The sequence below is a fragment of the Protobothrops mucrosquamatus genome, unplaced genomic scaffold (genome assembly GCF_001527695.2).
Source record: "Protobothrops mucrosquamatus isolate PMUCROS unplaced genomic scaffold, P.Mucros_1.0 scaffold2553, whole genome shotgun sequence".
Classification (NCBI taxonomy): domain Eukaryota; kingdom Metazoa; phylum Chordata; class Lepidosauria; order Squamata; family Viperidae; genus Protobothrops; species Protobothrops mucrosquamatus.
The window spans coordinates 224713-240207 of NW_015388613.1; the positions used below are offsets into that span (position 1 = coordinate 224713).

Below are 15495 nucleotides of genomic sequence, written 5' to 3' on the forward strand. Positions count from 1 at the left end.
CTGGAATTGGGTATGTCTAGTTTAATGAAGAGAAGGACGAAGGGGGACATGATAGCAGTGTTCCAATATCTCAGGGGCTGCCACAAAGAAGAGGGAGTCAAGCTATTCTCCAAAGCGCCTGAAGGCAGGACAAGAAGCAACGGATGTAAACTAATCAAGGAGAGAAGCAACCTAGAACTAAGGAGAAACTTCCTGACAGTTAGAACAATTAACCAGTGGAACAACCTGCCTCCAGAAGCAGTGAATGCTCCAATACTGAATGTTTTTAAGAAGAGACTGGACAGCCATTTGTCTTAAATGATATAGGGTTTCCTGCCTGAGCAGGGGGCTGGACTAGACGACCTCCAAGGTCCCTTCCAACTTTATTATTATTATTATTATTATTATTATTATTATTATTATTATTATTATTATTATTATTATCCCATTATTCTTTGATTTATAGTAGGAATAACTGATCCTCTTTTGGTTCAAGGTTCCAGAAGCCTTTATGGAGGTGACTGTGCGTTCAAGTGATGTGCAGCACACACATTTGGGTCGCCGACAGAAAACATCATACAAGAACAGTGTGCAGGGGAACGATTGGACCGCGGCCTCCTTAGGTAAAGTCTACAAAATGATAAATAGTTGTTGAAATCAACAAACCATTAGCACTAGGTGGTGTTCTCCTTCACTTTGGAAAACTTTAAATGGTTGTCATTTTTCAAAGCTCGCCTATTGTAGAACACCTGCTTTATATAGGTAGTCCTTGATTTAACAACAGTTCATTTAGAGACCATTAGAAGTTATAACGGTACTGAAGAAAGTGATTAATGATCTTTTTCACACTTGTGACCGTTGCAGCACCCCCATGGTCACGTGATCAAAATTCAGATGTTTGCTAACTGACTTATATCTATGATGGTTGCAGTATCATGTGGAAATGTATGAAGCTGACATAAATTAAATGATCCTCAGTCTAGCTTGCTCACATAATTTGTTCTATTAACTACTAACTGTTCTCAAGGATTTCAGTTAGGACTTGGAGTAAAAATAAATTATCTGGAGAAGCCAAATATTGAACCTCGACTTACAATCACAATTGAGCCCAAATTTTGTGTTACTAACAGTTGTTAAATGAATTTTGCTCCATTTTACAACTTTTCTTGCCACCGTTGTTAAGTGAATCACTGCAGTTCTTAAGTTGGTAACATGGTTGTTAAGTGAATCTGGCTTCCCCATGGACTTTGCATGTCAGAAGGTCACAAAAGGTCATGACATGACCCCGAGATTCTGCAACAGTCATAAATACATGCCAGTTGCCAAGCCTCTGAATTTTCATCATGTGGACACAGGGATGTTGCAACGGTCTTAAGTGTGAAAAACGGTCATGTCACTTTTTTCAGTGCAGTTGTAACCTCAAACGGCCACTAAATGAATGGCTGTAAGTCAAGAACTATCTGTACCAATATTCCATATGGAGTGTCAGAGATTAAGTCTCATGCCAAAGATCATTCAGCGGGTACATGAATCACAACTTGGTCCCTGTTGCTGTGTTGCACCAGCTCTCAGCCAACCCATCTGCCTTTTTTGATCTCCTGCAGGCCGACCTCATTGCCACCCCTCTGAGCTGCTCTCCCGCCTGGATCGTGGAGAAGAGGCCTGGGTTCCACAACTCCAGAGCTCTGATGAAAGTGCAGATGAAGGCCCAATTAAGCCAACATTGAAGCAGTTACCGACGGGAGGCACCTGGTGGGCTCGATATCGGAGTCCTGTGACATACCCCAGTTCAGAGTCTGCAAACTCAGGTTAGAACTGCTGCTGAAGGCCCCTGGCTTAAAGGCCTAAGGCACGGGTCGGCAACCTGTAGTTCCAGAGCCGCAAGTGGCTCTTTGAGCCTTCTCCTGCGGCTCCCAGCCTCCTCCTTCATTTGCAGAGACAGAGAGAGGCACTTCCGCTTCCCTTCTCTCTCTCTCCCTCTCTCCCTCTCTCTCTCTCTCTCTCTCTCTCTCTGTCTCTGTAAAAAAGAGAGTGGCCTCATGCTGTTCTCCGACAAGCTGACAAGCTTATTGGGCAGGGCTCCTGCCTTAGCTGCATTTCTGCAGGAAGCAACAGCAGCAGCGCTCTCTCTCTCTCTCTCTCTCTCTCTCTCTCTCTCTCTCTCTCTCTCTCTCTCTCTCTCTCTCTCACACACACACACACACACACACACACACACACACACACACAGTGGGGGAAGAGGATTGGCAGACCAAGGGCAGGAGAGAGCCGGCCCAATAAGAATGTGTGTCAGCTTGTCAGAGAACAGTGTGAAGCCAGCTTGCTAGGGGAGCAGAAGATGGGAGAGAGGGAGAGAGGGGGGAGAGAGAGGGGGGGAGGGAGACAAAGAGAGAGAGAGAGAACTCATGCACAGCAGCCTCTATTTCTTTTTAACTAAACTCTTCAATCAAGCTCTACCTCTCCTGCGCGCGCATGCGCGCGCTCAGGTTTTGCAGCTCCCAGTGTTTTATCTGGGAAACGGGTCCAAGTGGCTCTTTGAGTGTTTAAGGTTGCCGACCCCTGGTCTAAGGAAAGGGCTACGTTCTAAGATACCATGAAAATTTTGCCATTTCAAGAGAGTAGAAGAGCAATCCAATTCTAGTAGTGGGATTGGATCCAGCTCATTGTCTGCATTCACATATGCTAAGTCACAATGACATTTGGTTTACCGTTTTGGCTTGGTGGGACGCATTGAACCAGCTATTGTGGTTTGTGAACTATGGCATATGGCAGGGGTCTCCAAACTTCAGCCACAGGTGACCTGGTTGTTAGCATTAGCACTCCACTTAAAACTCCGTCCCAACAAAAAGACCTGTTCACCTTTCCCCCATGCCAGGGGTCTCCAAACATGGCCACTTTTAAGACTTGTGGACTTTAACTCCCAGCAGGGCTGACTGAGGAATTCTGGGAGTTGAAGTCCACAAGTCTTAAAGTGGCCAAGTTTGGAGCTCCCTGGCATAGGGGTGAACAGCTCTTTCTGCTGGGAGGGAGAATCAGGTGGAGTGCTAATGGTAACAGCCAGGACATCTGTGGCTGAAATTGATGAAAATTGCCCATTTGGCTGATGAAATTTAAAGTACAACCCTAAGGAGTTCCAGGCTCACAGATCACCCACCACTGGATTAAATCGTAGCGATAAGAGGCTGGCTTTACATACAATAGAAACTTATTAATCAGGGGTTGGGGGTGCGCCTGTCAATCATCCTATGGACCATCAAGTTAAGCATCCTTCCAGCTGCCAAGTCCAAATTAATGGTTTTCAGTGGCTTGGCTGCTGCATTTTTGCATTTTCTTTTGGAAATATTGGAGGGTGAGGGAAATGGTGGGTCAACCATGACCAGAATGCTGCATGGAGATGGAGGACAGATAGGACTTCTCTAATGTGTTAACTTTCAGTAAACTCAAGCAAGCTGTAACAGGGATGGAAGCCTATTTTGTAGGCTTCTTTTTTGTAGGGCTCTTCAGGTGCCATATCTGAAGAGGTGCCAGCAAAGTGCAGGAAATCTGCAGCACTTCTTTTGAGGGCAAGAAAAAGTGAATGTTCCATCCGTGGAAGAAAGGACCTTTTGGCAGTTCAACGAACAGGCATTTGCTGCTTTGTCCCCAAGGAGATTGCTTGTTTGCCAAGCAGGGCTGTGGGCACAATGGTGCTCCTTCCTTCCTTCCTTCCTTCCTTCCTTCCTTCCTTCCTTCCTTCCTTCCTTCCTTCCTTCCTTCCTTCCTTCCTTCCTTCCTTCCTTCCTTCCTTCCTTCCTTCCTTTCTTCCTTCCTTCCTTCCATGGTAGACCCCTAGTGTAGACTGCAATAGTTGGGGGAATACTGTTCCAGGGGGAAGGAGTGGCAACAGAGGAGGCTCACTTCTGCGATTCCATAATATATTTCAAGGGGGGGGGGGAATTCTGGGTGTACCAACCCTGTTGGATCTTATGGGATAGTAAGAGACAATTGGAGAGATGCGCCCCCCCCAGAAAAAAAACAGGTCTTAATTAAAGATGACCATCATTAACAACCCTGAATTGCATTTAGAAGCCAAGTGGCACTAGTGCAGCTTGTGCACTAACAATATAACCCCCTTGCACTGCCACTTCCCCCCCCCTTTTATTTTTGGGACTGTAGATAATGATCAAGAAAGCGAAGAAGAGAAGCCGCATCGTGGAAGTGATCCTCATCGTGGAAGTTATCCTCATCGTGGAAGTTATCCTCATCGTGGAGGTTTTCAACCGACGATCCTTCGCCGAAACTTATTTAATAATTCCAAGGGGAGTGGATCGCAGAGTCTGAAGCCTAAAGAAGCCTATAAACATGGGTCCCAGTTGAAGAAGTCTTCACAAAGTCATCTGGGAAAGACAAAGGCAGAAACGGGCAATGCCAACGAGAGCTCAACCAAAGAAAGAGCTGGAGGAAGGGACCAGCAAGTCTCATGCCCTGATTGTGGACAAATCTTCAAGTCCAAAATATCTCGCGCCAATCACCAGAGGATACATACTACAATGAAGGCCTACACATGCCCTCACTGTGAAGAAAGCTTTTCATCCAAAAAAGTCCTTGACTGCCACCAGAAGTGTCACAGAGCAGAAGTGGGCAACAGACCTTCCTACAGCCTTGTGAAGCATCAAAACATGAGGCTCTATGAATGTTTGGCTTGCAAGAAAACTTTTGAGCTCAAAGAGCAGTTCCTCCTGCATCAAAAGAGCCACACAACTCAGCAGTCTCACGAGTGCCCTGAATGTGGCGAAACCTTTGTTTGTAAGGAACTTCTTGACAAACATCAAAACTGCCACACAACATCCAAAAACAACAGAAAGAAGGCTAAGAAGGAAGGAAAGATAGAAAGTGCGCCTGAACCTACAAAAAGGAAAGAAAGCACAGCCCCTGTCTCTGGGGGCCCTAGATCACTGAACATTGGCCTCACTAGACAGCAGCAAGACCAAGTCAACCTCCATAAATGTCAGTTTTGTGGGAAATGCCTAAGGTTCAAAAGTTTGCTTGTGGACCACGAGAGAATGCACAAGGAAGCAAAGCCATATCAATGTTCCCAGTGTAGTAAAAGCTTCCTCCATAAGTCCATTTTGATGTCACACATGATGACCCATATGAAACAGGCGTCCAGAAAACATCCAAAGAAAGTTAAAAGCTTGGCTGTGAAAAGTGCCTTGGTTGATTCGGAGAACTCTCACAAAAGAGGAAATACCTCTAAATGCCCAGTTTCCAGAAAAATCATCACTCGTAGCTCTTACCGCGTTTGGGGCCCAAGAAAACAGGCACAGAAAAGACCCTATCGGTGTCAATATTGTGGGAAATGTTTAAGCACACGTGTCACGCTTGCTGATCATGAGAAACTCCACATGGGTGAGAGACCTTATAAATGCCACAAATGCACAGAAAGTTTCATTCGAAAACACCACCTTTTCCGACATCTAGAGAATCACCAAAGAGAAGTCTCCAATGGCGACGTCAAACGTTTGAGGATCCAAAGTCACCACGCTTTACCAGAAGGAATCCACCACGCACAGGAGACTCCTGAAGGTCTTCTCCCTGCAAGTGATGTCACTCGCCACTCGGGCCTTGCCAAGCACCCCAAAACCCCCACTCAGGAGAATTACGTATGTCAGCATTGTGGGAAACGCACGAGAACCAAAAGCTCCTTTGTCAATCATGGGAAAATCCATAGGGGAAAGCAACAGCCGTACCCCCCCTTGGAACGTGGGGAAAATACCTCCCAAGAAAAACCTCTGGCTTCCCACCAAGAAACCCATGTGAGGGGAAAACTCTCTCTGTCCTCAGACTCCAAGGACAAAATGTGCCCCAAAGATCCCCCCTTCTCCCTCAGGGTTCCCCATAGCAAAAAACAGCCCCAACTCTGTCAAAAATGTGGAAAAACCTTTGATAGTAACTACTCCTTCATCAGGCATCAACTGACCCACTCTGGGCAAAAGCCTTTCAGATGTGCCACCTGTGGAAAAGCCTTCATCCAGATGTGGCATCTGAAGAGACATGAGAAGACGCACCTGACAAGAAAATTCCACAAACAGCCCGTTGTAAGGAAGGTCAACCATGAAAATAGCCAGCCGGACCGAAAGCTCTTCAAATGCTCTCTGTGTGGGAAAGGCTTCTTTCAACCAAAGCACCTGAAAACACACAAGAGGATTCACCTGAATGAAGAATGCCGTAAACTATCTTCAATCATGGAGATAACACGGGCATTTTCTAATTTCCGGAGTGGCACAGCTTCTAAGGAGAAAAGCCAGGGAGATCCTGTTGGAAAAGCGTTGCTGCAGCTACCAACTCATACAGCTGAGGTTGTCGGCTCGCCACATGCCCAGGCATTAAAGAGACACCTCCTGGTGGCATTAGAAGAAAGATTAGACATAGGAGCTCCAGAAAAGCATATTACAACGCCAGTGCAATTATCTAGAAAATTCAACAAAAATATTTTGTTGGGCTATGGGAAAATCAGCCAGGCAGCGAAATCGGAGAGGAAACCAAGACGAAAGGACATATTCTCTACCCATCAGCCCAGGACCTGCTCCAAAAACGCCCATTCCCCAAGTCATAAGAAGGAGAAAAACCACGACGGCTGGCAATTGAGACCTCGGGCTTCCTCCATGAGAAAATCTGAGAGAGAAATGCAGCTTGTGGGGGAAAGGTCCAAACGTCGCTTTTGCCAACGAGAAGAACGAGAAATGGTCCGCCCGAACACATCCAACCGCCCCAGGAAAGTAAAATGTTGCGATGGTCCTCAAAGCGACCCCTCAAAGGATCTTGGCCTCAAACTGCCCTGCCAGAAAACGTTCTCCAGAGAAGCCCAAATGAAAGTTGCCAAAAGTGTTGCGCAAAGGGACACAGTCTCTGTGGCGCAGGAAAGGGAATCGCTTGAGGCCAACTCTGGCTGTCGGAGTTGTGAGAAAGAAAAATGCAAGCCCTCCAACGTCAGCGATCCGGCAGAATCCCAGCCTGTGCCACGGTTGTCCAAAAACAAGATCCCGCAGGACCACGAACGATTCTGCCCTCTAAATGCGTACTCAAATGCTGCCGCCCAGAACTTGGGGACAGCATCTTTGGCTCAGCAGCTGGGAGAGATCCAAAATCCACGAAGGATACAGAAGAGAGTAAAAGGTAGACGCAGCGTTGAACTGCAAACAACGCTATCGAGGAAGCTCCAAAGCTCGCCTTCTGAGGAAAAAGCCGCCTGTGATCAGCACGTCTGCAGCCAGTGCAAGAAATCCTTCCGTAGTCGGACCAATCTCTTGATTCATGAGAAGAATCACACTGAGATCAGACCGTTCCCATGCATCCAGTGTAAGAAAAGTTTCTTTTCTGTGACGGCCCTTAAGGTCCACATGCGGATCCATACGGGAGAGAAGCCTTTCAAGTGCTCCGAATGCGACTTTTGCTGCAATTTTTTGTGTAATCTCAACAAGCACAAGACCACTCACAGCCAGGAAAGACTCCACCCTTGCATACATTGTGGGAAAAGCTTCTGGCTGAATCCTAAGCTTGTGACTCATTTAAAGTTTAGTGGCAAGAAGAAGGCTTATGCCTGCCCTAGTTGTGAACAAGCAGCTGTGCACACGAACCTTCTAAAGCGGAAGAGGAAGAAGTTCTGATGTGATTTAGAAGCTGAATCCTATTGTGAGATAGGCCACATCATTCTTCCAGCACCTTATCTCTTTACACTCAAAATTGGGAACATATTCAAGCACTCTCTCTTGGCTTCCTTCCCCCCATGAAGCATTAGAGGAGGCCCCTGACAAACACCTTTAGTCCATAGTATCTCACCTCTTTGCCATTATCTCAATAAAATTCTTCTTAAGTTGGATCAGAAGATCACTTGTAGAACCCCTTCTTCCATTCCTCCAAGAATCTGGGTGAAGCTGCCAGAAAGATGCCCCACTTTGGTGAAAATAAGAGATTTTTATTCAGAAAGATAATCAAAATATTGCCCTTGGAACTTGAGATGATGGAGGAGAGGAGTGTGACCTACTTTGTATTCCATGCATTGTTTAATTACCTCTAACAAATGCATAAACATCAGTCTAGGTTTGTGGTTTTCCTACAAGGTGATAATTATTTTTTTAGGAGGTTTTTTTTTGCAGGTTCTTTGTATCTAGGACCAGCCACAAAGAATGTCGCATTTTGAGAGGGAGACGGAAGGCATGTATACTTCGACCAAATATATTCAAATGAGATCTCCTTATGTCCTATTTTGGCCATAATATTTTGAGTCTGTCTTGCAACTTTAATTTTAGGTCAGGGAGGGTGGTTGTAAGTTGGAATTGTTATCTTTGAATTCAAGATCAAAATTCGGGTCAAATTGACTCACATGTTCTCTTGAAAATCCAATAGATTCAATTATCAACATGTCTCCTTGTAGATAATAATGTCTGTAGAAGACATTATTTGAAGTACTATATCTTCCAATTTTTTGCCTATTTTTATAATGCTGATCTTACCTCATTCTCCATTCCTTCTCTGAATTCCTAGTTTTCAATGTAAGGTAGCAGCCATAATACAAATGATTGTTTTATCTTTGATTAATCATGTTTAATTCCAAGTTGGTTCCAGTCATCTTGGACTTGCTGAATATCTTTACTATCATCTGACTTTTATATCTTGTTCATATATATGTCTTTTAAAATAAATGTTTTTTTAAAAATATATTGTTTTATGTCTGATCATCTTGAGGTTTTCTTCCCTCCAATAAATAGTGGACTCTTTCTGATAGAATGTAATTTTGGGATGAAATTCTTTTTATATAATAAGTGCATATTGTAAACAGCCAAATGCAGGGGTAGGCAACCTTGGCTCTTTTATGACTCGTGGACTTCAACTCCCAGAATTCCTGAGCCAGCCATGCTGAGGGGAAAGGGAGAGGTTTCCAAGCTGAGCCATGCTGGCTGAGGAATTCTGGGAGTTGAAGTCCATGAGTCATAAAAGAGCCAAGGTTGCCTACCCCTGGCCCAAGTATTTCAGCCCAAACTTCTTTATCAAATTTATATGCCACCCTTTTCGTGGTTTGAGGTGTCTGAGTTTCACATATGGGTTCATCTCATACGTTCTGACATTTTGCTTTTGCAGTGAAAAGTTCACAACATGCATGTTGGGAGATGACTCAGTTGCTTACTGAGCAATTACTACTATTCTACAGGATCTGTAGACTTCTATTCTTCCAGAGCTGTGAAGAAGACCCTCCACAGATGCAAAGCAAAAGATCTGTTGCGGCTTCTCTTGCAGCGCCATTGATTTTTCCCTTTTCAGCCATTTGACTGAGTTCAGAATATAGAATAACAGAGTTGGAAGGGGCCTTGGAGGTCTTCTAGTCCAACCCCCTGCTCAAGCAGGAGACCTTATAGTACCATTCTGGACAAATGGCTGTCCAATCTCTTCTTAAAAACCTCCCCTGAGGGAGGCACCTACAAGTTCTGAGAAGAACATGATCAATAGGGTTTCCTACTTGAGCAGGGGGTTGGACTAGATGACCTCCAAGGTCCCTTCCAACTTTATTGTTGTTGTTGTTGTTAGATGGCTTTAGAATGGGGTTAAGACAGATTCTTTTTTGCTACCAACATTCAGGGTAAAACTCAATGTTTAAAGAAAGTAGATCTTTCTGAACTAGATCATGGCAAACAGACATACATTCCAGTGGAAGTTGATCACTTGAACATGTGATAGAATTTGCACCCTCTAAATTCTAGGTTGGATCTCTTCATATATCAAACAAATGGTATCTTGAACACATAATAGTTTGCCAACCACAATGGCAGTGTTTAAAGAATATGGACTTAATTTGATGTGCAAAAGGTTTATTATGATTGATTCAACAAACTAGCTAGGTGTAAACAATTAGCAGCAGGGTACGTTTGGCTTTCTCCATATATATTCATGTGCAGGTTTTAGAGTTTGCTTTATAAATGAGACCTGCTTGAGTTTGGCTTGAGCTGGGACAATTATTGCAGTACATGAACCTGATCCAAGTTTGATTAAAGGGTCACTTTTATTTTTGTAATTGTGATCCACCAGACTATCTTCTGGTTTGGATTCAAAAAATCCTGTGATTCAGAATTAAAGAAATATGGTTATCATTTGGTACAAAAAGCAGGCTGTAGGCTTTTGAGACACACAGAACATTTAGAATAGAATAGAGCTGAAAGGGATCTTGGAGGTCTTCTAGTCCAGCCCCCTGCTCAAGCAGGAGAACCTATACCATCCCAGGCATGTGAGTGTCCAGTCTCTTCTTGGTCAGGTAGATGTCATAGAACCACAGAGTTGGAAAGGAAGCAAGGAGTCATCATGTTCAATACCTTGTCATGGCTGGGGAATTCTGGGAGTTGGTTCACATATCTATTTTTTAAAAAAAATATTAAAGAGTTTTTCAACAGAATAAAAGCACACTTGCAGAACTGATTAAAAAAAAATAAGAATAGTCTCCCGTTGCTCTTTTCTAATTGTCCATTAATCCCAGCAAAAAAGATTCTGGTTTCAGTTGAATATTAATTTTTTAAAAAATCTTTGCATTATTCTGTTTGTTTGAACCCAACATTTTCAGGCTTTTTTACACATCCACCAGGAATAATAAAATGATTGTGTTGTTCACATTTCCAATTAAATTTGAAATAGGTTTATACATTCTAATCTAGACAATTTTTCCAGAGTCCTATATCAACAATACATCATTTTATAATCTTAAGTTTTAATATGAATTTCAGTACTGTCCACCGTTCCAGCAATATGGTATCATTTTATCATACTGTCTTTCACTTGTTCTTCCATTTCAAATTTCAATAAAAGTTGATACATTTTAGGAATTACATGTTCACCATTTGTACATAATTTAAGTTCAAATTCTGTGTTCTGCTCAATTTAAAATGTTCTACTACTATGTCTACTGTAAATCTTTCTCTTAATTGAAGCCCACACATCTAAAAGCTGTTGAGGTTGAGAAACACTAGCATAGACGAATAGTTGTATTATTTATTTATTCACCACCCATCTTGCGGTCTTGCAAATCTGGGTGGCATACAATATGTCCGCAGCTCATTGCCTTCTAGTCAATCAACCACATTTTGTTTCAAGGTTATTCATTTTCTGTTTTCCATATTTGTTTACTAAATTTTATGTAGGTGGCTCCTAACATATTGCCTTGTGCAGACTGCAAAACAAATTCATATCAAGAGGATGAGTTCTTTATTGTTAGAAGATAGAATTTATAGAGGAGTAATCTATAGATCTTTGTGTAGCTGTTCATGTAGGCTTCATAAGGTGAGCAATTAGCTAATGAGATAATGGCAATTTCTTTCCATTGTTCCTCAGCATCAACTAGGACACATCCAGCCTTCCTCAATCTGGTTTAATTTGCTTCCAAAAAGTCATAGCTGCGGGGAGCAATCTCAGAAATGGTTGCAGTTACTTTAAAGAGCTGCAGACAGAAACTTGATTTGCACTGCTGCTGGTGGGGGGGGGACAGGGGGGCTTCAAAGCACAATTTCAAAATTACTTCCAGAGAGCTGCATAGTCCACATGTAAAGATCCAATACATCTAGTTCAGGGGTGTCAAACTCAATTTCATTGAGGGCCGCATCAGCATTGCGGTTGCCCTCGGGGGGGGCTACTGGGTGGGCATGGCCAGCTCTACATCGTTCGTGTCAAGGGTACCTGTGGGGGCCTGGGCAGGAGTGGGACAGATCTGAGGGTCTCTGGCAGAAGGGGGTGGGACTGGGGCAAAGGCCAAGGCATGGTGCATTTCTTCATTCCTCACAAAGGGTGACACCTCCCCAGCATGCACCCAGGGGACGGGGCCAATGTGGCAGGGGCTGGTTCCTCACTGTTTCCAGACGGCCTTGTGGAGCTAAGACTGAATGTGTTTCAGCATAGATGGCCACCACAAAATTGTACATTGGCTCCCGGCCGCCCTGGGCCAGGGCCAAGGCAGCAGGGGCCGTTCCCTTACTGTTTCCAGGATGGCTTCGTGGGCCACATGAAACCACTTTGCGGGCCGCACCCGGCCCCCGGGCCTTGTGTTTGACATGTCTGATCTAGTTGGTTCCAGATTAGAAAAGGCTGTTTTATCCCCATTTCATCCAGTTTATGCTAAGCCCCTCTCTTTGTTCTTTCCTCCAGTTGCAATTTACTGTAGACTTTCTGTTCATTTAACCCATTATTTTAATCTTCAATATTTTAAACCGTTCCCCCATGCATTACCCCCACCACCACCACTATGGTCTCTTACAACTGTCCCTGATTATCAGGCTGCTCGTTTCATTAACTTCTTTATTATTGGCAATTAGCACATTAAAGCATCAGAGGGCATGTACACTAATAAAATGCAGCCTGCACTAATGCAATCCACTTCGTTTCCAAATTAAACATGACATTGATATTATGTATTTTCTACAGTGGGAAAGTAGAAAAATGGACTGGATAATCTAGATATAAACAAGACAAAAATATTTTTTTTTAAAAAAAAGACTACATAATTCTATAATAGTCACTGTGTTGTTCTATAGTACAGTCACTATATAACATTTTAAAATATAGTACATGAAGTTTGGATAAGGGGCCATGGTATCGTATCATGATAACCATGAGGATTACCCTTGATGAAGACTTTGTAATAGAAAGCTACATGATTCTGTGATCAGAATCAGAAGGTGTTTGTTTTCAGACTAACCAAAGTTAGGAAAAGGTGTACATTTTTATGAGGTACAGAAACAATTGTGGCCTGAAGTTTATGCCTTTTCAAACTGAAAAAGTGGTCCCAGATTCTGTTGTCATACATACTGTATTTTAAACAGATACCAGATTTTATCAATTCATGTTTGTTTGCATCTTTCACATTTTCTTCTTTCCTTCCTTCCTTCCTTCCTTCCTTCCTTCCTTCCTTCCTTCCTTCCTTCCTTCCTCCCTCCCTCCCTCCCTCCCTCCTTCCTTCCTTCCTTCCCGGCCTGCAGATGCTGTCCTGTTTTCTTTTGTCTTTCTGCTTAAAAGAGAATTGGCTTTGTTTCTAAACCAGTGTTTCTCAATCTCAGCAACTTTTTTCAAGAACTGGATTTCAACTCTTAGAATTCCCCAGTCAGTATCTATGGTTAACATCCATAGTTTGCTCAGCTCAGTATTTTGGATTAAGGCATGATACACTGAAATATCAACTAATGCCATGGGCTCATTCATTCATTCATTTCCCACCTCTACCATACAAATCCAACACACTTCCTCTTCCTATTTTCCCAACAACCCTGTGAGGTGGGTTGGGCTCCGAGAGACAAAAAGATTGGCTCAAAGTCACCCGGTTGGCTTTCATGGCTAAGATAGGACTTAAACTCAAGATTTTCTGCTTTCTAGTCTGATGCCTTAATCAGTAGCCCAAACTGGCTCTGATTGCACTATGGTAAAATGTGGTGGGCTAGTCTGGTGTAGGATTCATGCAAACACAGCCACTGAATATTAAAATCTGCACATCAGGTTCTATGTTATGTTCACATCTCATGCTAAAACCATAACTCAGTTCTGCGAATCACATGGTATGTTGAAAAAAGTACATGACATGACCTCTGTAGGTGTTGTGTGAATCAGTCTGTCAGGTTATTAAGCCTTAATGTTAAACCTGGCTCCCCTTGCCAGAATACAGCCCCATCCCAATTATATACACTATTATAGTAGAATTACAAGTGATATTGCATTAGTCTATTCAGAAGGTAATATAGTAGTCTTTTAAAAAATAATAGTAAATAAATGCAGCAGTTTTCTTTCCTTGATAATTTGTTATTTGAATTCTGAATCTTTTTTTTTAAACCCTTTAATTTTAAGGTTGCAACCTGCAAAATAACAGAATTGTTTAAAAAGTCATGAAAACTGAATTTCTCTCTCTCTGGGTGTATAATATATATATATTCCCCCAAATGTGTTGTAGAGCAAGGGGAGAAAGCATTTATGTAATTTTTATTATATATATTTATTATATATATATTCCCCCAAATGTGTTGTAGAGCAAGGGGAGGAAGCATTTATTTATAACCAGAACAAGCATAAAAAAACACGGGGGCTGTTTTGAATAGACAAGAGACCATTTGAGTATTTAATATCCCTCTACTTTTTAAAAATGTTCATTTCGATATTTTTAAAAAACACCTTCCAATCCTTCTGGCAGCATGAAAAAAAAAACCCTGAAAACTCCTTCCAAAGATCACTTTTCAAATTTACCAATTGCTTTTTTTTTTCTTCCTGGGAACCTGCAAGAACTGTATTCCTTTTGCCCCTTCCTAGTTGAATTGTGTTGTATTGTATTTCAGATTGTAGTGCTCATTCTATTGGATTTCAGACTGTGTTGATGAAAATCCTTTCAGCTCTCTTTGTCATTCAAGTAAGCTTTCCAACCTAGATGGTCCAGAATGACTTTCCTTGAGTTTTTGGCTTGGGGGCTTTGACAAAACCCATTTCCTAGTCATTCTTTTCACCAGAGACTACTTAACTCCAGGCCCTTGACAGCAGACCCATTCCGTCCTCATCAGAACAGTTTAGAGAAGAACAAAAGGTTGAAATTTGACCCCCAGAGGCAAATCACCACAGGGGACTATTATTGCTTTGAATAAACCATTAGCTTTAATTTGGCCAGTAACCAGATCAGATGGGTAATTAAGACCTCCTTCAAGTCAAACTCAGCTACAGTTTTCTTGGGCATAAGACTGAAGTACACTGGATGGCCTTGGTCTTTTTCCACAAATGTTTTTCCTCAACATCCCACTCTGATCTACTGCTCTGAGGTTTCTGAGGTGAATCTCATTTAACTATAATCTCAACCAGCCCTGATTAGATTTCTAGCCATGATAATGTCAGCAGATGCTGCCACCTGTTGATGCCTCTCTGGATTACAGGGAGTGAATTATGTTTCTGAAAGCTCAACCAATCAAACCTGCTCCGTGTAGAAACTGGGCCTAAGTTGCCAGCCAAGGAAACGGCTTAAGGTTTCCCATCAGACAGACATTTGTGGGATCCTTGGTGGTTTTCTTGCAGATGTTTCATTACCAAACTAGATAACATCATCAGTGCTGGCAAAACCACCTAGCTCAGAGAATACCAAGGACCCCACACTTCCACCCTGAATTAGAAATATTCTATGAGTAGATAGAGGTTTACTTCAACAACACTTGGAATACTGCATCCAGTTTTGGTCACCACGATGTAAAAAAGACGTTGAGACTTTAGAAAGAGTACAGAGAAGAGCAAGAAAGATGATTAGGGGACTGGAGGCTAAAGCATATAAGGAACGGCTGCTGGAATTGGGCATGTCTAGTTTAACGAAGAGAAGGACGAGGGGGGACATGATAGCAGTGTTCCAATATCTCAGGGGCTGCCACAAAGAAGAGGGAGTCAAGCTATTCTCCAAAGCACCTGAAGGCAGGACAAGAAGCAACGGATGGAAACTAATCAAGGAGAGAAGCAACCTAGAACTAAGGAGAAACTTCCTGACAGTTAGAACAATTA

The 15495-nt window shown here is 42.8% G+C and overlaps 1 protein-coding gene across 1 annotated transcript; it reads left to right on the forward strand.

Moving 5' to 3' along the window:
• Positions 1-466: 466 nt before the first annotated feature.
• Positions 467-7625, forward strand: LOC107295895 (zinc finger protein 84-like; the record flags this gene model as incomplete). Its single annotated transcript, XM_029285938.1, has 3 exons — positions 467-602; positions 1584-1787; positions 4135-7625. Coding segments are annotated over 3 exons (3831 nt in total), but the record flags the coding sequence as incomplete, so codon positions are not given.
• Between the last annotated feature and the right edge of the window lie 7870 nt (positions 7626-15495).